The 25,294-nt window shown below is 35.3% G+C and overlaps 1 protein-coding gene across 2 annotated transcripts in view; it reads left to right on the forward strand.

Moving 5' to 3' along the window:
- Positions 1 to 25,294, forward strand: part of Wdr81 (WD repeat domain 81) — a 369,840-nt gene that overhangs the window by 131,437 nt on the left and 213,109 nt on the right. For both annotated transcript variants that reach the window (XM_090398673.1, XM_090398674.1), the window contains exons 12-13: positions 7,517 to 7,682; positions 17,154 to 17,353. In XM_090398673.1, the coding sequence (XP_090254799.1) occupies positions 7,517 to 7,682; positions 17,154 to 17,353 (366 nt within the window). The remainder of the gene's footprint in view (positions 1 to 7,516; positions 7,683 to 17,153; positions 17,354 to 25,294) is intronic.

Genomic DNA, 25,294 nt, shown 5'->3' on the forward strand with positions numbered 1-25,294 from the left:
AAGCTGTATAACTGAGAGAAGACCTACACATAACCTTTAAAGGAATGCAGAGAACTGACTAGAAGCTTCTAACCTGATGTCCAATCCTCACCTTTTCATGATGAACCCTGTTAGATATCTATCTGGATACTGAACAAATGAGGATGGGCTGCAATTTGGGATTTAGCGGACCAAATTGTATTTTTATTAGCTTAAACCATGACATAAAATGATGATACAATATGACAGAATTTCATGCCGGCTGTGGTGTTGCCAGAATAAACAAAGCCTCCGTTGTTTATGCCAGGGAATTAGAGCAAGCAGCGAAAAGTCAGCTACTGGAACAAATTCTGAAACACACCCCAAATCAACATCACCAGAGTTCAAGATCGGTACTATCAACATAAGAAGCCTGAATGGCAAAGAAATGGAGCTAGCTGAGAAATTGGATAAATACCAGATCAACATGACAGGGATGACTGAAGCAAAAGAGACAGAAACTGGTGAGATCTTTCTGAGCAATAATACAAAATGCTATATTCAGGCAGTGACAATCAAGGAAGAGAAGGAGTAGCTATAGTATTCAACACTAAATATGAGGCTAATCTTCTTGAATGGTAGAATTATTAACTTGTGCTGTGGGCAAATATTAGAATAGGGAATTGACAATGACATTTTTTGTGCCTATGGTCCCACAGAAGGCTCTACTAAGATAAAAGTGAAGGAATTTTTTAGAGAAAGCAACTGACACTTGAAAAAGGAAAAGTTGGTCCTTATTGGGTATCTGAATAGTAGCGTCGGAAATGGTTGTCAAACATACAAAAATATTTTGGGAAAATTTGGAGAAAAGAGCAAAGCTAATAATAATGGCAAATTATTATTAGCTTTGCTAATAATAATGAAAATGTGCACAAATTCAAATGGAGAGAAGAGGCAAGGAATAAGAAAAGTCTTATTGATTATGTTATTGTTTATAGTGATGTTTTCTCTCTGGTTCAGGACACTAGAGTGTACAGAGGATTTGAAATTGGAAGTGATCACCATTTAGTCTTGAGTAGGATAAAATTGAATTTCATATTGAAAGAACATATAAGAAAGTTTTAAAGCAAATAAAAGTCGAGCAGCTCTCAGATATAAACTGTACACTAAATACACAAACATTATTCAAGAAAAAAATGAAAGAGTTTGGTAAAAGGAATGAAACCTTGGAGATTCAGTGGCAACCCCTAAAGAAAACATTCATTCAGCCAGAGAGGCATGTGGTGAGGTTGTCTACAATGATGGGAAAAAAAAAAAAAAAAAAATCAGAACTCCTTGGTGGACACAGGAAGTTAAACAGGCAGTGAAGGAAAAGAAGAAAGCATATTAAAAGTTCCTGGCAGGTAAGTCAGCTTGTGCTCTTAGCAAATACAGAGACAAATGTAAGAAAGCTAAACATTGTGTAAAACTAGCTAAACAGAAGTCATGGGAAGATTGGCAAGAACATAGAAAACAAATAATGGGAAGATGGCAAAATATTCTGGAAGCTGTTGAAAAAGCTCAGAAATGGAGGAAAGAGTGCTGTAAAAGGAATTGGAGATGATAAAGGTGACATGAAAACTGGAGAAAACTATATCTTTGAAGTATGGAGTAATTACTTCGAAAAATTGGTAAATGAAACCATCAGTGATAGCACAGTGGTAAAAAAACACTCAACAGGCATGCAATCAGGAATATATCCATACTTGAAGTAGAAAAAAAAGCCATCAAAAGCCTGAAATGTTGAAAAGCAGCAGAAGTAGATGATATTCAATCAGAAATGCTCAAGTATCGAGGTATAAAAGTCTTGCAGTGACTGCACTGCATATTTCAGAAGGCCTAGACAGAGGGATGAATTCCAGATGATTGGAGTAGAGCTCTCAAGTACCCATATATAAAAAGGGAAATCAAACTGATTGTGTGAGAACTACAAAGGTATTTCCGTAATGAGTGTTCCTGGTTAGATTTGTGCTAGTATACTTGAGAAACGGTTGAGAAAGATTGTGGAAGGGAAGCTTGGTGAAGAACAAGCTGAATTCAGGCCAAATACTGGCTGTCAGAATCAGATTTTCACTTTATAAAAAATAGTTGAGAAATCATAGGAATACAGCAACGATCTGTATTTAAGTTTTGTAGATCTGGAAAAGGCATATGACAAGGTGCCAAGAGAGAATCTATTCAAAACACTACAGTTATACGGTGTCAATGGGGCATTATATCAAGCAGTACTTAGTCTTTATTTGAGTTGTAAGTCAGCAGTTAGAATCGAAGGAAGTACAGGAAGATGGTTTAACATTAAATCTAGTGTCAGACAAGGATGTACATTATCCCTGCGTTATTCATTATCTATATGGATCACATTTTGAAGGAAAGTAATATTAAACCTGATATCAAAATTGGAGATGTTAATCTTAGCGCGTTACTTTATGCAGACGATGTTATACTTCTAAATAAATCTGCTATAAGTCTGCAAGATCATAGATGATTGCATTTTTGAAAATTATGGAGACAACTACCGTGTTTGAATAAAAACTTTAGTTTAATATAACTAAAATCTACATTCGACGTTTCGACCTTTATGTCAAGGTCATCTTCTGGAGCATACAACTATACACAGACAAGCTACACTACAATCAAACTGATTTTTTAAAGACTGACCAACTGCTACAACACTTGTTGGCCTGACCTCTGGTGGGGGAAAGAAATTATATATCAATGCTAGTGTCCTATTATTAGTGTTATCAGTTGGTTGGAAATACGTTGGGTACAACAACAAGTATCTATCTATATACATATATTAACATCATGTACGTTCCAGCCAGTTGTTATGGAATGGTTTCTAATACTAGCTGAAGATCGGCTTGAGTCCTGACTTATGCCTGATCTTATATATTAGGTAGACTGAATGTGTGCCATCCAGATCCTTGGAATTTTCATGCCATCTTTGTTGTTGATATTTGGGTGGCTTATCAGGATTTCACAGGCTTCCTTAAATTTCCTTTCGTACCAGGTTTTTGTGCGGTGCAAAGAGCAGGTGCTTTTCCATTTGATTTGGTGTAAGGTGTTGAGTGTGTGGTCTGAGAGGCCTGCTTCACCATAATGGTTATATTTAATGTGTCTAATGTGTTCTTTCTTGCGTATCGGGATTGTCCGTCCTGTTTCACCAATGTACGGTAAGTTACAGGTGCAGCGGATGCAATAGACTCCAGGATGTGCTAATGGGAGGAGAGGATCCTTAGAGGAGTTGAATATGATTTTAAGTTTAGTGGGTGGTTTAAAGGTGGCATTGAGGTTATAATGTTGTAGGATTCTGTTGATTTTTTCCGATAACCCTTTAATATATGGGATGGCTATGGTTTTACTGTAATTTAGATTCTTTTTTGTTGTTGTTTTATGGAGTATTTTATGAATAGTATTTTTGTTATAGCCATTATTTATGAATGTGTCGCTGATGGTTTTTAGTTCTTGTTTCAGGGCTTGCTGGTTAGAGCAAATTGTTGTAGCTCTGTTTTTAAGGATGTTAATGAATCCAAATTTTTGTGATGGGTGGTTGTATGAATTAGTATGTATGTATTGGCTAGTGTGTGTCGGTTTTTGGTAGACCGTGAAGGATAGACTGCCTGAAGGAAGACGTGTGACTAGGGTGTCTAGGAACGGGAGCAAATTTTGATTTCGATGGTAAATTGTATGCGTTCGTGTTGTTTGTTCAGGTGGCTAAGGAACATGTTTAGCGTTTGTTGCCGGTGCAGTCAGATCGCGAACACGTCGTCAATGTATCTAAGCCACACTGTCGGTATTAGCGTGGTGGAATCAAGAGCCCTTTTTCCACCAGAGGTCAGGCCAACAAGTGTTGTAGCGGTTGATCAGTGTCTTTAACCAACCAGTTTGATTGCAGTGTAGGTCATTGTCTGTGTATAGTCGTATGCTCCAGAAGATGACCTTGACATAAAGATCGAAACGTCGAATGTAGATTTTAGTTATATTAAACTAAAGTTTTCATTCAAACACGGTAGTTGTCTCCATAATTTTCAAAAATGCATTCGGATCACCGTGTAAGTTTAAAAGAAAGGAATGATAGATGATTCCCTGACTAAATTGAATAACTGTCGCAGTACATATGGTATGATGAAGGTCTGCATTAAAAAGACAAAAGATAATGAAAATAGGTAGCAACATTGAAAATATCAACTGCATTGTGAATGGAGAATCTATACAACAAGTAAAACATTTCAGCTACTTAGGCACAATTTTTTTGTGAAGGTGGTAAATTAAATATGGAAATAGACAACAGAATCAACAAAGCTGGTATGGTAGGAATCAACTGAATAAATTTATATGGAATAAGAGAGAAATTAGTCAAAACAATAAATTAGTTGTATTCAACACAGTGTTGAAGCCAATTTTAACTTGTGGAGCTGAGAGCTGGGTTAGAAATAAAACACTTGAGCAAAGAGTAGAGACTGCAGATATGAGAGCGGGTGTGAATAGATTGCTTCAATTGCAATATCATGTTGAAGATGATATGATATTGCAATATCATATTAAAAATGAGGATATTAAGAAAGAAATCTGACATGGTTAGCATCCAGAATGTGTTAGCAGAACTACTCTCAGGTTCAAAGTTTATTTTTCACTTGGTTAGACTATAATAAATTTAGTTTAATCCTTTATCCAAGTGTGAACAAACAAAGTTTGCACCTGAAAATATCTTCAGGACTAGGGTAAGGTAGTACAACACCGGGTAACTTGTAGCAAAGGTGGACCAAGCTAACATCACTTCTATCTCAGTATCTCCCATAATGCAAAAACATCTCCTTGCGGATATGCTAATGTTATGCATTAAGGGAAGGGCCACTACCCAGACTAATTTCGACCTTTATTGAGGTCTCTTCAGTGGGAGCCAGGCCCAGAAGTGGAGATACTAGGCAGAAGCAATGGCGAGGTCATCTTTATCTATAGGAGTTGCCAAAAGGTGTGTCACCTTTTTTTTAAATTACTCTGGATTTAGAGAAAGATGTTGAAAGTTTATTTTTCACTTAATATCATAGATGCTGATATTTCAAAGTACAATAAGTTTTATGATAGTGAATGCAGTATAGTTTCTGTTGCTTCGATAGCAAGTTGTCTTTGTGTGTTAAAGTTCTTTTGATTAAGTAATTTTTTTATTAACTTTTATGTGCTTTGTATCATATCCTTTTGATAATGAACATGTTTTTGTTTTGTAATTACCTGGTTCTCATTCCTTAGCCAATGCACTATCCCGAAAATATTCATGAACCTGCGGGAATAGAATAAAGTTACGAGCCATGATTTGCCTGTAAAGAAATTGTATAGAAGTATTAATTTATGTTTTTTTCTCCTTGCCCTGACTTTCAAACATAAAAGGGTCAATTAAGTGGCGCAGTCGTTACGAATAAATAAATTTCTTAATTGATATTGTGCGATTGCTCAGGGACTGTTACGTTAGATAGACTTATTACATGAGGTCTATCTAGCTACAGAAAAAGGGGGGGCAAGAATAAATTTTAGTAAGGAAGTAGATAGATAAAGGGAAAAGTAAAGAAAGTAAATATTTTATAAAGGCACAGCAGACAAAGATTTAATAAGAATTTTAAAGAAACAATATATTACACCACTTCACATCATCTTGCCCAGAAACTTTATCATCAAACTCCTGATATGCATTCTCAAGGTATGTACAGGATATGATAATACTACATTAAAAATGAACATCACCATTAACTTCCTATCTACAATTTTCCTCCAAATCAATCTGTTACCTGTCAAGACTCCAACATTATTAGATCTTATACTCTGGCAGAGAACACCTGTCTTGTTAACCTTTTCTCTCACATTCTGTTTAAGACCATACAACCTGAGAGTATAATAAATTTAGTTTAATCCTTGATCCAAGTGTGATAATAAATATTCCAAGCTCACACTTGGAATATTTATGCATGCTTGCAGGTATAAATATTCCACGAAGGATCACATCAACTTTCTTCCAACACAATCAATACTTAATTGATACTAATTCAGACACTATCACAAACAACTTATGAATTAGACATACTTAGCAGTACATGTTCTTCCCTTATTTAAATTCAATCTAACTGGGTTAACAAGTAACCTCTCTCAATCCTTTAAGATTTCAAGTTAAATTCGTATATCATACTACAACAAAATAATGGCTTACTTGCTAACATTCTTGAGAGGAAAGTCCGATTTTTCATTCCGTAACACACACAAAGACTGGAGTGTCTTCCTTCTGGTTAATCCTCGAGAGTTTTCTCTCGTCTGACGCGCTGGGGTTCTGCCGTAGCTACCCGGAGCCTAGAGAGCAAGTGGGCGGTGTAGAAAAATCTGGCGTCGGTGGCGGGAAGAACGATCCTCCTGGATTCAGGGAAGGAACCCCTGTAGAGGTCTTAGGTGAAGAACCAAGCAAGTTAAAAAGAGACCAAGACCAAAAAGCCGAGAACCATGTGCTTCATTGCCTTTTATTCCATTTTCAGTCCTTTGTTCTTAATTAAGAGTATTCTAGGATTATCCCCCCCTCAACAAAACCTATGGCCCCCTTGGGGGACCATAGGTTTTGTTGAGGGGGGCCATGAAATAATGAAAACAAATTTAAAATCTTTTAAGACTAAGTAGATTTTTTTTATCTTAAAAGAAAAGTATTTAATTTTTATTTTTATTTTTTTGTTATTTTTTTATATTTTAATGGAAAAAAATCACACAGTGTTGTGGGTTTTCACAAATTTTGCTTTCTGCGTATTTCAGTGCTTATGAATATTAGTAAACATATGCTTATTCGTATAAGTTTCATTTCAAAACACAAATCTAAGAATTGCAGTTTCAAATATTTCACCTAATATTGAATTTGTGTAGCAGTATTGAAACACATCCATCACATTAAATTGTTATTAAACTTTTATGTTTTTAATTCTTTCTTTATTACTAATCGTTTTATGTTTCATGTGCTTGTACTGCAAATGTACAATAACAATATATCTATCTATATAAAAATATGAGATAATGTGCCATGTCAAATGTGTATGTAAGATGCTAAAAACGTAATATTTGCATTTGATTTTTGCAATATTTGCTGTGTATGTTTTGTATTGAATATAAATACAATAAATATTATAATAACATATGTCTATATTAAGATTTTTTTTCAAGGGGGGGTCCGTGAAATATTTTAATTTTTCCGAAGGGTGGGCTCTGACATCTAGAAGTTTGGGAAGCACTGAATTACACTATAGTTTTTTCCTGCTTGTAGTAATTAGCATCATCATTGATTTTGTTGGATAGATGGGACTGTCTGGAGAGATCTTCATGTCAGAACATGTAAAGGACATTTCATGTTTATTTCTGTTCTGTAAGTCAACTTTCTGGCCAAGAGTGTTGAATGTCATGTAAATTCAAAATTTTTTTTTAATCTTGTATTAAAATATTTGTTTTTTTTTATATCTGTTGATATAGCTTTATGAAAATAATCTAAATATAATTTATCCAGATCTAGAACATCAAGTCATCAAGGTCAAGAAGGCATCAGACCAGAAGCTCAGACTATAGTTCTTCCTAAGGATTACAATCCACTTTCGGCACTCAATCACTTGGAGTCTTTGTATAATTTTATGGCTCAGACAACAAATATTTCTAGTACAGTGCATGAAATGCAGGTAAACAAAAAAGTAACTTATATAGATACATTTATATTTTCCATCTTAAATTGGATTGACCATAGCACGTGCATACTGTGTAGTGTATTTAAAGAATGTTTGATAGATAGTTAAAAATTCGGAAAACAAAATACCTTCCCTACACTGTAACACGTATGTCCCATTTGACATCTTTCAACATGTAATCTGAAATATAGATATTGTGATTAAAATAGCTTATAATTAATAAGTTATATTAAATAATATACTTAATTAACCAGCCATATTTGTAAAACATTACAAAGGAAATAAATGAAAATCACCTTACCCCAGTCCTGAAAGTGTCTTCAGGACTGGGGTAAGGTGGTACAACACCAGGGCACTCCTTGCAAAGGTGGAGCAAGCTACCAACTCAGCCATTCTATCTCAGTATCTCCCATAATGCAAAACACATCTCCTTGCGGATATGTCTACTGTTATGCATTAAGGGAAGGGCCACAACCCAGACTAGTTTTGACCTTTATTGAGGTCTCTTCAGTGGAAGCCAGGCCCAAGTGGAGATACCAGGCAGAAGCATTAGCAGGTCATCTCTACCTATAGGAGATGCCAAATGGTGTGCCACCCTTTTTTTAATAAATTACTCTGGATTTAGAGAATGATGTTGAAAGTTTATTTTTCACTTGGTTAGAGTATAATAAATTTAGTTTAATCCTTTATCCAAGTGTGAGCTGTTGTACCACCTTACCCCAGTCCTGAAGATACTTTCAGGCGCAAACTTTGTTTGCTCATTAAGGGAAGGGCCACAACCCAGACTAGTTTCGACCTTTATTGAGGTCTCTTCAGTGGAAGCCAGGCCCAAGTGGAGATACCAGGCAGAAGCATTAGCAGGTCATCTCTACCTATAGGAGATACCAAATGGTGTGCCACCCTTTTTTAATAAATTACTCTGGATTTAGAGAAAGATGTTGAAAGTTTATTTTTCACTTGGTTAGAGTATAATAAATTTAGTTTAGTCCTTTATCCAAGTATGAGCTGTTGTACCACCTTACCCCAGTCCTGAAGATACTTTCAGGCGCAACCTTTGTTTGCTCACACTTGGATAAAGGATTAAACTAAATTTATTATACTCTAACCAAGTGAAAAATAAACTTTCAACATCTTTCTCTAAATCCAGAGTAATTTATTAAAAAAAGGGTGGCACACCATTTGGCAACTCCTATAGGTAGAGATGACCTAATGCTTCTGCCTGGTATCTCCACTTGGACCTGGCTTCCACTGAAGAGACCTCAATAAAGGTCGAAACTAGTCTGGGTTGTGGCCCTTCCCTTAATGCATAGCATTAGATATATCTGCAAGGAGATGTGTTTTGCATTATGGGAGATACTGAGACCGGAGGGTTGGTAGCTTGCTCCACCTTTGCAAGGAGTGGCCTGGTGTTGTACCACCTTACCCCAGTCCTGAAGATACTTTCAGGTGCAAACTTTGTTTGCTCACACTTGGATGAAGGATTAAACTAAATTTATTATACTCTAACCAAGTGAAAAATAAACTTTCAGCTTAAGTTATGTATTAAGCTGTTTTGAAGTCTTCAATTCTAATTAAAATTACAGGAAGAAAATATTGAAAATCATACCTTTTGAAATCCAGGTTTTATTGTGGTTCTTTTTACTTCTGTGTTATTTGAATTTTAAATATTATTTCCTGTACATTGAAACCACTATTAAATAAAAGATAAGGGTATGTTCAAGTAAAAGAGTAAACATTTGAATTTAAAGAAAAATTCCAGAAAAGAAAAAGGCTTTTGACACAATACCGCATGGAACACTATTGCAAAAAAAAAAAAAAAAAGAATGGAGCAAATGAAAACGGATATGGAGGGTGGCTGACACACCAGAGAATAGCATATGGTGGTGTGGAGTCTAGGAGAATGAACGTAACTAGTAGAGTGCCTCAGGGGTTCTCTACATTTTTTTAATGTTGTTCCCATTCACGAAAGGTTATTTGCAATATATATTTTAATAATAATATATTTAGTACTGTGAATGGGCTGAGGATTTTTTTTCCCCCTATTTTATCAGTTATATATTTTGAATCTATTTTTTACATAGTCTGGAAATCCTGCTCTAGAGAGCAAACATGTTTTTCAGGCTTAAAATGAGTGAAGTGGTGGTCTAACACTGGGCAGTGAAATTCATCTCCCACCTAAAAAGGGTCACTACTCTTTAGTGTGCATACTAGTGATATTGGAAAGACTTAAGGGGAAGGATATTCATTTGTTTGCTGATGATGCAAAACTAGAGAGGGCAGTAGTTGATAAAGTTGATGTAGATATTGTTCAGGATGATTTAAATAAATTGACATTGTGGGAAAAGGATAGTCAAGTTAATGTTGTAAAATGTAAGGTTATGCACTTTGGGGTAGTTGAAAAGGCTACATGCTATATATCACATTGGTGCTGGATGATTACAGAAAATTGATGAGGCTATGGACTTGGAGGTAATGGGGTCAGAGTTGAAATTCAGAGGGCATGTTGCAAAAGTTGGCAAAATAGCTTGATGGATTACTTGAATGTTGAAAAACATACTAGTAAGTAAAGATAGGGCAGTTATCCTCTTTATAAGTCTATGGATTGGCTGATCATGACTATTTTGCCCAGATTTGATCACCTTGGGTTTCTTGGGGATCAGGAGATGGTGGAGAGAATTCAGAGATGAGTGACCAAGTTGGTGACAGGTCTGTGGAATGAGATAGGTTGAAAGTGTGCTGGTTGCAAAGTTTACTGTACATTTAGTTAATACATATAGTATATTTGGTTGATAGGCAGAAAAGAGGGGACATGATAGAAAATTAAAGGAGTTCTATAAGATTGACACCAGGGAAAATTTTCAATACATGATGAATAGAGAGAACTATAGGTCACCCCTGGAAGTTGTGTATGAATGTGGTTAGTAAGGTGTGCAGACTGGATATGTTGCTTGGAGAGTGATGAATGAGTTTAAGGAGAGGCATGATAGCTATTGTGTTTATAAAGGTTAGTGTGGGTATCCCATGATGTTTCTGACACCATGGAAATCCTCTTATACTGAGAAGGTGGTTGTTAAGAACATTTCAAAACTGTGACATACCTGTCTTCTCTGTCTAATTATTTCAATATACCTGAACTCTATCACTGTGAGTGCTTCTTTATGAAGTGCATTAGTCACTTGAACTATGCCTCGTTCCTTAAACCACTTCCGAATCTATTTCTTTTGTATCTGAAATTCCTTCTGTATCTATTTCCTCCCATGGGAAGAAATAGATACATCTTTATCCATTGTAAAGTAAATACAACTAGTCCTAACAGATCAGATAATGTATTACTCAGCCTAGTTGGCTGAGTTGTCAGTGTCTACTCTTCAACCATTACGCTGTAGGTTCAGATTCTGCTGTGGACATATCTGTGATTATCTTTAGGTGGTAGTTGAATTTCATTGCACAGTTAAGACCGCTGCCCCACTTATTTGGAGCCCTCTAGGGCAGGGTTTCCAATCCTAGAGGGCAGGAAACCCTAGACTGTAAAAAATAATGAAAAAAAAAATACAAAAAAAAATTAAAAATAAACTCCTTAGATCAATCACTGTACAAATGTACTATAGGTTTATAGAAGCTTTTCATGGGTGGAAGCCCAAAAAAAAAAAAAAAAAAAAAAAAAAAAAAAAAAAAAAATTGAGATTTAGCTGACCAAATTGTAATCTTATTGGCTTAAACGAAAATTAAAAATGATGGTACAACATGCCCCCCCATCGTTTTTGCCAGGGAACCAGGGCAAACAGCGAAAAGTCAGCTACTGGAATAAATCCTAAAACCCACCCCAGCTCAACATCACCAGAGTTCAAGATTGGTACTATCTAAGAAACCAGAATGGCAAAGAAATGGAGCTTGCTGAGGAATTAGATAAGTACCAGATCGACATAATAGGGGTGACCGAAACATAAAAGGCAAAAACTGGTGAGATCTTTCTGATCAATAAATACAAAATGTTATATTCAGGCAATGACAATCAAGAAAAAGGAGTAGCAATAGTATTTAACACTAAATATGAGGTTAATCTTCTTGAATGGCAGGCAGACTCAAGTAAAGTGATGTGGGCAAATATGAGAATGGGGAACTGGACAATGAGACTTATTTGTGCCTATGGTCCCACAGAAGGCTCTACTAAGGTAGAAGTGGAGGAATTTTTTGAGGCTTTAGAGAAAGCAACTGACACAATGAAAAAGGAAAAGTTGGTCCTTGTTGGGGATCTAAATGGCAGAGTAGGAAATGATTGTCAGACATACAAAAACATATTGGGGAAAGGGGAAATTTGGAGAAAAGAGCAAAGCATGGCAAATACCTGTTGGATTTCTGCTCAGGTTATTACTAGTTATTACTAACACCATGTTCCAACATGAAAATGTGCACAAATTCACATGGAGAGAAGAGACAAGGTATAAGGACTATGTTATTGTTGATAGTGATGTTTTCTCCCTGGTGCAGGACACCAGAGTGTGTGGAGGATTTAAAATTAGAAGTGATTACCATTTAGTCTGAGCAGAATAAAAATTGAATTTCATATTGAAAAGAATATGTAAGAAAGTTTTATAGCAAATGAAAGTTGAGCAGCTCTCAGATGTGAACTGTAGACTAAAATACAGAAAGATTATTGAAAAAAAATGAAAGAGTTTGAGAACAGGAACCACACCTTGGAGATTCAGTGGCAAGCTCTGAAGAAAACACTGATTCAGCCAGAGAGGAATGTGGTGAGGTTGCATACAAGGATAGAAAAATCAGAACTCCATGGTGGACACAGGAAGTTAAAGAGGCAGTGAATGAAAAGAAGAAAGCATATCAAAAGTTCCTGGCAAATAAATCGGTTTGTGCTCTTAGAGAATACAGAGACAAATGTAAGAAAGCTAAACAAAATGCTAAACAAAATTTAATTTATGGTATAATCAAGTGGAAAAACTTCCAACAATGATCTTCTGAGCTAGCGAATATAAATGAACATGCATGTGCTATTTAGAATATTGTCAGGTTTGTGCACTATGAGTGTAAGCAACATTGTTGGCAATGTGCCGTGATGGGAGTGCAACAACTATGTGTGGTATTTAAGCAACCATAAGCAAACAAACACACACAAATGAGCATGCTTGCATCACATTTAACAGTACTCTATTGCTGAAACAACAATTTTCAGCCATAGAGTGCTCTCATCATCATCAAATTACTGCCATGTACCCTCAAGGGGTGTACAGGATATGACAGTACTACATGAAAAATTTACATCATTACTAACTTCCTATCTACAATTTTCCTCCAAATCAGTCTGTTACTTGTCAAGACTCCAACATTATCAGATCTTATATTTCTATCGTCTAAGGCACTTTGTACCGTATCAATCCACCTATATCTTGGTCTTCCTCTGGGTCGTTTTCCTGCCAAACTGGCAGAGAACACTTGTTTTGCTAATCTTTCCTCTCCCATTCTATTTAAGTGACCATACCACCTGAGATTAGCTCTGCTAACGCATTCCTGGATGCTGACAATGTCAAGTTCTTTCCTAATATCCTCATTTTTAATATGATATTGCCATTGATGCCATCTGTTCACGCCTCTAATCTTTCTCAGGATTCTCATATCTGTGGTCTCTAGTGTTTGGTTAAGTGTTTTACTTCTGACCCAGCTCTCAGATCCATAAGTTAAAACTGGTTTGAACACTGTCTTGTATACAGCTAATTTAGTGTTCCGACTAATTTCTCTCTTATTCCATATGAATTTATTCAATTGACTACCCACCATACCAGCTTTGCTGATTCTGTTGTCTATTTCTATATTTAATTTACCATCTTCAGTAAAAATCGTGCCTAAGTAACTGAAATGTTTTACTTGTTCCACAGGTTCTCCATTAACAACACAGTTGATATTTTCAATGATTCTGCCTATTTTCATTGTCTTTGTCTTTTTATTGCAGACCTTCATACCATATCTATTACAACAGCTATTCAATTTAGTCAGAGAATCTTGCAGACTTGTAGCGGATTTATTTAGAAGTATAACATCATCCGCATAAAGCAAATAGCTGACATTAACATCTCCAATTTTGATATCATGTTTAATACCACTTTCCTTCATAATGTGATCCATATAGATAATGAATAACAGAGGGGATAATGTACATCGTTGTCTCACACCAGATTTAACATTAAACCATCTTCCTGTACTTCCTTCAATTCTAACTGCTGACTTACAACTCAAATAAAGACTAAGTATTGCTTGATATAATGCCCCATTGACACCATATAACTGTAGCGTATTGAATAGCTTCTCTCTTGGCACCTTGTCATATGCCTTTTCCAAATCGACAAAACTTAAATACAGATCTTTGTTATATTCCCATGCTTTCTGGACTATTTGTCGTAAAGTGAAGATCTGATCCTGACAGCCTCTATTTGGCCTGAATCCAGCTTGTTCTTCAAGCTTTTCTTCCACAATTCTTCTCAACCGTTTCTCAAGTATACTTGCATAGATCTTGCCAGGAACACTCAGGGAAATACCTCTGTAATTCTCACATTGTTTTATTTCCCTTTTTATATATGGCTACTATGAGAGCTCTACTCCAATCATCGGGAATTCGTCCCTCAGTCCAGGCTTTCTGAACTATTTAGTGCAGCCACTGTAAGACTTTTATACCACCATACTTCAGCATTTCTGGTCGAATATCATCTACTCCTGCTGCCTTTCCACATTTCAAGCCTTTAATGGCTTTTTCTACTTCAAGTATGGATATGTATTCCTGACTGCATGCCTGGTCAGTGATTTTTATCACTGTGCTGTCATCACTGCTTGTTTCATTTAGCAGTTTTTCAAAGTAATTACTCCATACTTCAAGGATATCTTTTTCTCCTGTTTTCATGTCACCTTTATCATCTCTAACTCCTTTTACAGCACTCTTTCCTCCATTCCTAAGCTTCTTCAACAACCTCCAGAATATTTTGCCACCTTCTTGATATTTATTTTCTATATTCTTGCCAAAGTCCTCCCATGACTTTTGTTTAGCTAGTTTTACACACTGTTTAGCTTTCTTACATTTGTCTCTGTATTCTGCAAGAGTAAAAGCTGACTTATTTGCCAGGAACTTTTGATATGCTTTCTTCTATTCCTTCACTGCCTCTTTAACTTCCTGTGTCCACCAGGGAGTTCTGATTTTTTTTATCCTTGCACACAACCTCACCACATGCCTCTCTGGCAGAATCAATCAATGTTTTCTTCAGAGTTTGCCACTGAATCTCCAAGGTTTGATTCTTGTTCTCAAACTCTTTCATTTTCTTTTCAATAATCTTTGTGTATTTTAGTCTACAGTTCACATCTGAGAGCTGCTCAACTTTTATTCGCTTTAAAACTTTCTTACATGTTATTCTTTTCAATATGAAATTCAATTTTATCCTGTTCAAGACTAAATAGTGATCACTTCCAATTTCAAATCCTCTGTACACTCTGGTGTCCTGCACCAGCGAGAAAACATCACTATCAACAATAACATAATCAATGAGACTTTTCTTATTCCTAGTCTCTTCTCTCCATGTGAATTTGTGCACATTTTTATGTTGGAACATGGTGTTAGTAATAACCAGTCCATGTCCTGAGCAGAAATCCAACAGATATTTGCCATTATTATTAGCTTTGCTCTTTTCTCCAAATTTTCCCAAAATATTTTTATGTCTCGCAATCATTTCCTACTCTGCTATTTAGATCCCCAACAAGGACCAACTTTTCCTTTTTCATTGTGTCAGTTGCTTTTTCTACAACATCAAAAAATTCCTCCACTTCTACCTTAGTAGAACCTTCTGTGGGACCATAGGCACAAATAAGTCTCATTGTCCAGTTCCCCATTCTCATATTTGCCCACATTACTCTACTTGAGACTGACTGCCATTCAAGAAGATTAGCCTCGTATTTTGTGTTGAATACTATGGCTACTCCTTCTTTTCCTTGATTGTCATTGCCTGAATATAACATTTTGTATTTATTGCTCAGAAAGAGCTCACCAGTTTTGGTCTTTTTTTGTTTCAGTCACCCCTATTATGTCGATCTGGTACTTATCTAATTCCTCAGCTAGCTCCATTTCTTTGCCATTCAGGCTTCTTACGTTGATAGTACCGATCTTTGACTCTGGTGATGTTGAGTTGGGGTTTGTTTTCAGATTTGTTCCAGTAGCTGACTTTTCGCTGTTCGGCCTGGTTCCCTGGCGAAAACAACGGGGGCCTTGTTTAACTGGGCGACGCCCCAGCTGGCATTAAATTTTGTCATGTTTTACCATCATTTTTTATTTTGTTTTAACCAATAAGAATACAATTTGGTCGGCTAAATCCCAAATTGCCAGCCCATCTTCGTTCGTTCAGTATCAAAGTAGATACCCAACAGGGTGCACCACGAGAAGATGAGGATTGGACATTAGGTCAGAAGCCCTGGTCGGTTCTCAACATTCCTTTAAAGGCTATGTGGAGGTCTCCTCTCAGTTATACAGCTTTGACCCTTAAGCACCCCCCATAGAGTGCTCTTAATAAAAATAATAAAATTCATTCAAAACCTTTACTTAGCTCACTGGCCATTTGATGATAGGTGGTGGGCTGTAGTTTGCTGATCCCTCCTATATAGAGTAAAGAAGTAATGTTTATATTTCACAGAACATGTTTTCTGGCCTGATTGACCAAGTTGTTACCTGCTCTCCGTCCAGTAGGCTATAGGATTGAATTCCACCATGGGCATAGGTTTGTGATGATTGTGGTGGTGAATTTCAATGTGTAGTGTGAAACTGTAGCATCTCTTACTGAAGCCTGAAGCAGCTTGAAAGAGTTCCTGTTTGCTCTCTGTAGTAGGGTTTCCAGATTATCTGATCCTTAGCTTATCCACAATACTGATATTAATGTATTATAAGTTTTCTCACTTTCATGGATAGGTAGCAGGCTTTTTCCTCCCAGAAACTCGGGTTTTCCATCCTGCATACAGACAATCGCATCTTGTTCTTTGGAAAATTTTTTTAAGATGGAATACTTCATATGCCGCATTTTTAAAGGAACTTAAGGTGAAGAAATTTGAGATGATTTTTGATGATTTGAGAGAATGCTGTTAGACTTTTCTGAAGTTTTCATTATTTGTATTCTTTCTGTTATTTATACAATAGCAAGATGACACACCTAATTTATCACTTATTCTTGTTTTCTTAGAAGTAGTTGGTGGTGGGTGGTTGATGGTAACAGTGTCATTCTGTGTATTTGGAGAGTTTAGTAGGGGAGATAGTGAGATATATTTAGTGGAGTAGAGTAACTATGCTCCTGCAATGAGTCCTCTGACTCTTTGGAAGTAATATGTAATAATATTAGTTATATAAGTACTGTATTTCATATGTACATGTTAAATTTTTATCTTTTCTTTTGCATCATAATGTCTTTATTGTTATGAAAAATATCTTCTTAGCTAAGAAGGGATCACAGCCATCATTGCCATCACCAGCGTCATCATCATCGCAAAAGTTGGGATATGTCTACTTTAGGTTGTTTAATTGCTGAGCTGTCCTTGGCTTCACATCTTAGGTCTGTGTCAAGAGATGCTAGTCTAGACGAACGATATCGTGTTTTATTGCAACTCTTTAAAGCACATAGTCATGAAATTCCAAGGTAAGTTAGAAAAGTTTAATTTTGTTAATCATTGTTTATGCCTCCTGAACTTATGAGATTTATTGGTTTCCATGATAAGTGTTTATCATCAGTTCCTGATATTATCCTCAAGAGATATAATCTGTTAAGTTGATCATATCTTACCATTTTAGTCTTCTAAGACAATATTAACTACGTCGATTCACCTAGATCATGGTCTTACTCTGTGTCTTTTTCCCATTCTGGCATCAAACATCTCTTTCTGCTAATCTGTCTTATTCTGTTTAATATAAGTACCATCTTAGATGTGTTAAGAATATGTTAATTCTGTTATATTATTTTAAGTAATATGGTACAAACAGAATGAAAGAGTAAAGGTTAGAAAAGCAGGTGTTTCATGAAGGATGAGTGGAAGAACCAAGATCCAGGTGGATTGAGTCAGAAGTAGCCTAGAAGACAGAAATATAAGATCTGATAATACTGGAGTGCTGATAAGTGATAGGCTACTTTGGAGGAAAATTGTCAAGAGGAGATTGATGTAAATTTAATCTTCTAGTACTGTCATAGTATCCTTTATACCCCTTGATGATCTATCAAAATTTTTGATGATGGTATTTTTGGTTTAGTCCAAAAATATGACAAAGATCTGGAAAAGGCATATGATTAAGGTATCAAGAAAACAGCTGTTCAGAAGCATACAATCACATGGTGTAAATGGAACAATACACAGAGCAGTTGTAAATCAGCTGTTAGAATTGAAGATAGTACAGGAAGATGAATTGATATAAAATCAGGTGTAAGACAAGCATGTATGCTATATCAATTGATCATCTCTATGGAACACATCATGAAAGATATTGATATTAAACCTGATAGTTGATGGCAGGACTTGTGCTGATTGCACACTCATAATGAAATCCATACCAAGTCATCAGGATTCATTAACTACTTAACAAATTTGGTATGAAAATTTGCAACAAAAAGACAAAAACCTATGAAAATAGGCAAAAGCTGGAAAACATTCTACATGCTCATTATGCCCTACTAAGAATGCAAATGTTTTCCAGGTTCCTATAATATATTAAAATACTTATGCTATTATGTACAAGTTTTGTGAAGATGACAAATTTATTTGGAAATAGATAATATAATAAGCAAATGTTTGGTTGGGAGCCACCCAAATTAATTTATATGGAATAGGAGAGAAATTAATTTCTGGAATTCTTGAGGGACAAATGCCTCAGGCAACATGTAGTAGAAGAAACAAAAGGTTCAAGAGTGTTTTTGGATTTGGTCCTGGCATCAGAGGACCCAATTGCAGGGGCTCCAGAAAAACAACTTGAATCTATCAGCCACAAAAAAATTTTACTTGCCTGTGCCAGTCTATTTTATTTTAAAAAACTAAATGTTATGACTGATGACAAAACAAAGTAATATATTCATTAATTCTCACTGTACATTACACATAATTATACAGAAAGTGCTTTCCTTTAATGTGGGTTTAAAATGTACGTCGCAACAGAGCTCATCAGTTCAATTTGGATCTTTTGTTTATTGTTTTCATAATGAAAGGTTGATTTATATGAATTGTCCATAAACAGTAATTTAATAGGAAAGACAAATAATAAAATTCACAAAAATAAGAAAGTAGATAGCACTCACTGTGGAGCCAGACTCGCTTTTTACAATGCACTGTCACATGATCTGGGCTTTGACTTGTTTTTGCAAGATAATTTTTTATTTTAATTACAGCATTAAAAAAGCATTTTTGTTACATAAAATTTTGCAAGTTTTAATTACACTAAGCTAATTCATGTCGTGAGCTATGAAAATAAACTTAGGACAATAAAATGTTTGAAGAATAAGATGTATAGATGTATTTTTTTATTTTTTTTTTTTTTTTTTTTTTTTTTTTTTTTTTTTGGGATAGCATGACGTACTCCTACTTCTATTAATTAACTGTGATACTGTAGCATGTGGATGTGGTGTGATTTTATTCCTTTTCCAGCTAGCAAAGAATGCACACTGGTATTTTTTCTTTTTCAAAAAAAAAAATAATAAAACTGGATGCACTACAGTAAATAATTAGATTGTGCTGATTTTAATATACCGTATTTTTCGGACCATAAGACTCACCTTTTTACATTTAAAAAAAAAAAAAAAAAAAAAAAAAATCGACTTTAAATTGGGGTGCGTCTTATGGTCCGAAGGTAACATTACAATAAGAATTTTTACACTGTACCAAAGCTGTTATCGAAGTTCAATTACTGTCCCAATATGTTAATCAAATTAGTAAGTACGCCACTGAAGGTAGGTAACTAAGTTATCTCACTGCGTGTGGGTGAATGACTGATTTAGTGTCAATAGTCATTAGTGTGTAAACATATGCGCTTTTGTACAGTTCATTTGAATTATTTTTTATAAGTCGTTAAAATTTTTATCTTAAAATTAAAAAAAAAATGAGTAGTTTCATATAATGTGAGTTTTAAATTAAATGTGATTAATTATGTAAAACAATATGGTAATAGAGCAGCACAAAGACATTTTGGTCCACACCAACAGAAAAAATGGTTCATGAGTGGAGAAAACAAGAGGAACAATTAAAACTGCTATGTAAACACAAGAAAACATTCCGTTCACACCTAAAAAAAATGGCCAGAATTAGAAGTGATTAATTAGATGTTTAATTAGATGTTTAATGATTAATTAGAATTAGATGGGATTAATTATGTAAAACAATATGGTAACAGAGCAGCACAAAGACATTTTGGTCCACACCAACAGAAAAAATGGTTCATGAGTGGAGAAAACAAGAGGAACAATTAAAACTGCTATGTAAACGCAAGAAAACATTCCGTTCACACCTAAAAAAAATGGCCAGAATTAGAAGTACAAATGAAAAATTGGGTAACAAATCATCAAAACATGGGAATATCTGTTTCTACGAAAATGATAATTTTTGAAGCGAAATGATGGACAACTGCTAATTGAATTTTAGATTTTACCGGATCACAGTCTTGGTGCTTTAGATTTATGAAAAGACACGGGTTATGCATGCATACAAAAACCACTCTAGCCCAAAAAATGTTGGCTGACAATGAAGCTAAAATTATTGAATTCCATAGATTTGTCATATCAGCGAGAAGGAAATTTAACTTTGAGCTTAATCAAATTGCGAACATGGATGAAGTGCCTCTAACTTTTGTTGTTCCTTCAAATCGGACAGTAGATTCAAAAGGCACCAAATCAATAGTGATCAAAACAACAGGTCATGAAAAAACTCACTACACTGTGGTTTTAGCTTGTTGCACAGACGGAACAAAACTACCCCCATGTTAATCTTCAAGAGAGAAACGTTGCCAAGAGATGAAATTCCTCGTGGCATTATTATCCACGTTCAAGATAAAGGCTGGATGGATGAAACAGGAATGAAATTATGGATACAAAAGATATGGGCAAAACGTCCAGGTGCGTTGTTTAAAAAGCCTGCGATGTTAGCGTGGGATCAATTCAGAGCGCATAAAACAGAATCAACCAAGAAGCTTCTAAAAGAAATGAATACAGAATTAGCTGTCATTCCTGGAGGCCTTACAAGTCAATTACAACCCTTGGATGGATCTATTAATAAACCATTCAAAAATGTTATGCGGGAAAAGTGGAACAAATCGATGGCAAAGCCAAATCACGATGTTACAGCAACAGGACATATGAAAAGGCCAACAATTTCAGAGGTATGTACCTGAGTGAAAAATTCATGGGAAGCTGTGAAAGAAGAGATGATTATAAAGTCATTTAAGAATAAGGGATAAGTAATGTGATGGATGGTACCGAAGATGATGCACTTTTTGAAGGGAGCGACAACAATGGTTCAGACGAAAGTAATATGAACGGTGACATTAACGAGACAAGTGATAGTACTGAGAGTGAAGATGAACTGAATATTGCTAATACAAATGATTGTAACAATAAATAAAAATTAAGTAAGAATTTGTAAATATCTTTATATAATAAAATACTTTTTTCTAAAAATTGTCTCATAAATTTGGGGTGCATCTTATCATCCGAAAAATATGGTAATTACTAGCTTATTTTGTTAATGAAATTATACTAAGTTAAGTAAATTTTTTTAAAATAATTGTCATAATTACATAAGCTGTGTGGAGTACTACGTGTGAGGTTAATATTGAATTTATAAATGCATTCATTTGATTAAAAATTTATTTATTGGAAATGATAACTGTAATTTAATTAAAATGTATTCATGAGATGTAAAAGTTACATGTTTTCTTGTTCACTTCACATGTGCAAGATTACTGTTTTCAAGTAAAATGCCATAACTATAACATGTAACGTAACAGCGGCTTATGTGATGATTTGTAGTTGTAGTTGAGCATGAATGGAATGAAAAGAATATTATAATACTATTATTGAAGGAATGAGATTTTTGGAACATGATAGTATATATTTATGAAGTCTTTCATATAGAAAGAAAAACATTTAAAAGTTATTAATTGTTATTATGCTATAGCAATGATGACAGAACAACTGTTGGAGGAAGAAGATACAGCAGGTTGAATTTTTTGTAATGACTGTTAATATTTTTTCTCCCCCATAGTCTTTCATATAGAAAGAAATAGCACTTCTGAACCTTAAAGGGGATAAAAAAAAAATAAAAGAAAGAGAAGATGATTGGTTTACATCAGGGGTCAGCAACTGGCGGGCCACATGCAGCCCAAATGTGTATTTTTGGCGGCCCATAAAAGGTTGACCACACTTGCATTTGACATGGCCCATATGTTGAATTATTTAAATAATACATTTTATAATATGAATAAATTAAAAATAATTTTATACCTGTACTTCGTGATATCGCCTTGCAACTTGGCATGAGTTATCACGAGTAGGGATAACAAAGGCGACTTCATCCGACGACAACAGAGATTTTGGTGCACTTTTGCAGTCGCGTTCCCTGGTCAGTATTTTAATATAATTCAATAACATTAACTCTTATTTTCAGAGAATATATATTTCTTAAAAATAATTGAAAAATGGGTTCAAGAAAATGTAAAACTGAATGGAACAACAAGTACTTCCTTATTGAAAATTGGGATAAGCCCCTTTGTGTTATTTGTATAAAAGTTATGAAAGAATATAATATCAGACGTCATTACAAGAATGTCTTACTTTATCTTGTAATCTCGTAATTTAAATATTTCTGTGTTTTTTAAGATTGATATAATAAAAATTTATAACTTGCTTATTTTTTTCACTCACTATTTTCTCTTAATTAAACGCTTGCGGCCCGATTATTAAAAATAAAAGTTGAATGTGGCCCCACGAGTCGGAAAAGGTTGCCGACCCTTGGTTTACATTGTGACTTTTAGAGAAAACCAGCAACTAAAATTGCAAGTGTTTTTGTGATTCTTTAAAAGGGAACACTGTAGTGTCTGTATTAAGGATTTCAGATCCAGAAATTTTGTTTCCAACTTTCTGGAAATAAAACTTCTTTAATAAATTCATATTTGCAGAAACCCACCAGTGATCAAATAGCCTGATAACAAATGATGTTTTAAAAATTAAAAAAAGTGTAAATTATTTGCTGTGGAAAAAATAATATATTTAGAATGAGGCTGAAAATTCATTCACCACTTGTTTCTGATCAGTTGTCTATTGCAAGTGGATTTCTGGAACCCACTTGATTGTGACTGAAATGTCATCCCTGTCTCCAGTTGGAGAGGGTGATCAATGTGCTTGACATGCAGAGGTGTGTTGAGAATTATAAGGCATGTGATTCTAATAATCTTAGAAATCAGCTTGTGATAGTTTCATGGGTGGAAGAATTGGAAAGAAGAGCGATTCACATGGAACTGGTAAAGAAATGCTTATTAGTAGCACTGGTAATTTGTACATGTATATCTTGAGTGAAAAAGAGAACAAGATTTGTAAAAGTGGATGACTAATGATATGAAATGGGGAAATTATATCAGATTAGCCCTGAGATCCAAGGGAAGTCTGAAGGAATTCTTTTGTTGTGTGGCCAGTAGGAGGAGAAATGATTGTGGAAGGATGGCTTTGTTAGATGAAAATGGGAGTAGGATGACTGATAAAGAAGACATAGTGGAGTTGTTTAATGGTCACTTTATTGGTATATTTCATCTTGGAAAAAAGGGTTTTATTGCTAGAGGAATTGGGGGGATTCAAGGGTTTGGAACTGCAAGAGGAGAGTGTGTTACAAATACTAAGTTCTCTTGATGTCAATAAGGCAATGAGATTAGATGGGATTTCTCCAAGTGTTTTAAGAGAATATATATTAGGAACTGACAGCTCTATTGACTTGGCTTTTCATTAAGTCTAGCTATGAGGAAGGTGCCCGAGGAGTGGAAGGAGTTGAAGATTATCCCATTGCATAAGGAAAGTGATAGATTGGAAGCGGCAAACTATAGGCCACATTTTTGAAAATTATGGAGACAACTACCGTGTTACACGGTAGTTGTCTCCATAATTTTCAAAAATGTATTTGGATCACCGTAAGCCTAAAAGAAAGGAAGCTATAGACCAGTTTCTATTTCATCTATGGTTAAGATTTTGGAGAAATTAGTGTGAGATCATATATAACATAGGGCAGATGACAGTAATGGTATATGTAGGGTCAGCATGGATTTGTTAAGGGGCACTTTTGTTTTAGTAAAGTAAACAAGTGGTTGATGAGGGAAAGGCATATACTGCCATTTTTTGGATTTTACAATTTGACAAAGGCATTCAACAGAGTGCCATATGATAAACTGATTAAGTTATGGCATATAGGTTTGGATATTAGATTAGTGAATTGGATTGGCTATCTGATAGATATGAGGTAGCAATTACAAGTGGAGTCCCTCAGGACTCGGTATTGGGACCCATATTGCTTAACCTCTGTGTTAATGACACAGAGTCAATGGATTGCATGATGATGTTCAGTTGTTGTGAAGCTGGGAAGGGTTATTGGTAATTTTGCTGATGTGGTAACTTCAGGAGGATTTGAATTAGCTGAACAGATGGTCAAATGAATGGGGATGTCAGTTTAATGCAACAATGTAAGATCTTGAAGTTTGGGGGAATCCATCGAGAGGAAGTTGCATACTCTGTTGGAAGACCTTGACTGGAGGAAGTGGAGGAGGAGGCAAGGAATCTTAGTGTGATGATTGGTAGAAACTTGAAGTTTGGGGGGGGGGGGGGGGAAACTACTTTCCCTATCACATTGCAAAGATTGTGAAGGTAATCTAGAGGATTACTGCAATACTGAGAAGGACACTAACCAGCAGAGACAGAAGAGTTGTGGTTCCATTGTATAAATCTCTGATCAGATCACATGTGGATTATTGTTCTCAGATTTGGTTTCCATGATTTGAAGGAAATAATTAACCTTGGAGAGGGTGTAAAAGTGGATAACACTTTTATCGGGACTGTTAGCTATGGGGATAGGCTGAGGGACATGCAGATTGCAAAATGTGATTAATAGAAAAGGAAGATTACAGGTAGTTACGAAGTTGACACTGGGGAGTTCTTTCATAATGGTAGATCAAAAATAAGGAACGAGGACAAGTGCTCATCTCTGGAAGTAGTGAATAAGAGAGTGAGGAGTGGTTTTTTTGCATGGAAGGTAGTTGGATCTTAGAATGCAGTGCCTGATAGGATAGTGAGAGCACCAACAGTAAATGACTTTAAGAAATGGTATACTTGGTGTTGCTTAAGATGGGCTTCCCAAGATGAGTCTAATGACTTCATGGTGTCCTGAAAAATCATAAATTAGCCAGACACATAACTATCAGTGTATACAAGATTCTAGCCACGTTTAACTCATGTATCTGAAAGTTAGATTAGAAATACAACAGTGATCAGACTAGAAATCAGCCATGAGTTCTGAGAAAAATTGAGTAAAAAGATGACATTGAGGCAGAATTATTTAAAAAAAAAAAATATAAA

The sequence above is a fragment of the Typopeltis vanoorti genome, chromosome 10 (genome assembly GCF_054136105.1).
Source record: "Typopeltis vanoorti isolate ZY-2024b chromosome 10, IOZ_Tvanoo_1.0, whole genome shotgun sequence".
Classification (NCBI taxonomy): domain Eukaryota; kingdom Metazoa; phylum Arthropoda; class Arachnida; order Uropygi; family Thelyphonidae; genus Typopeltis; species Typopeltis vanoorti.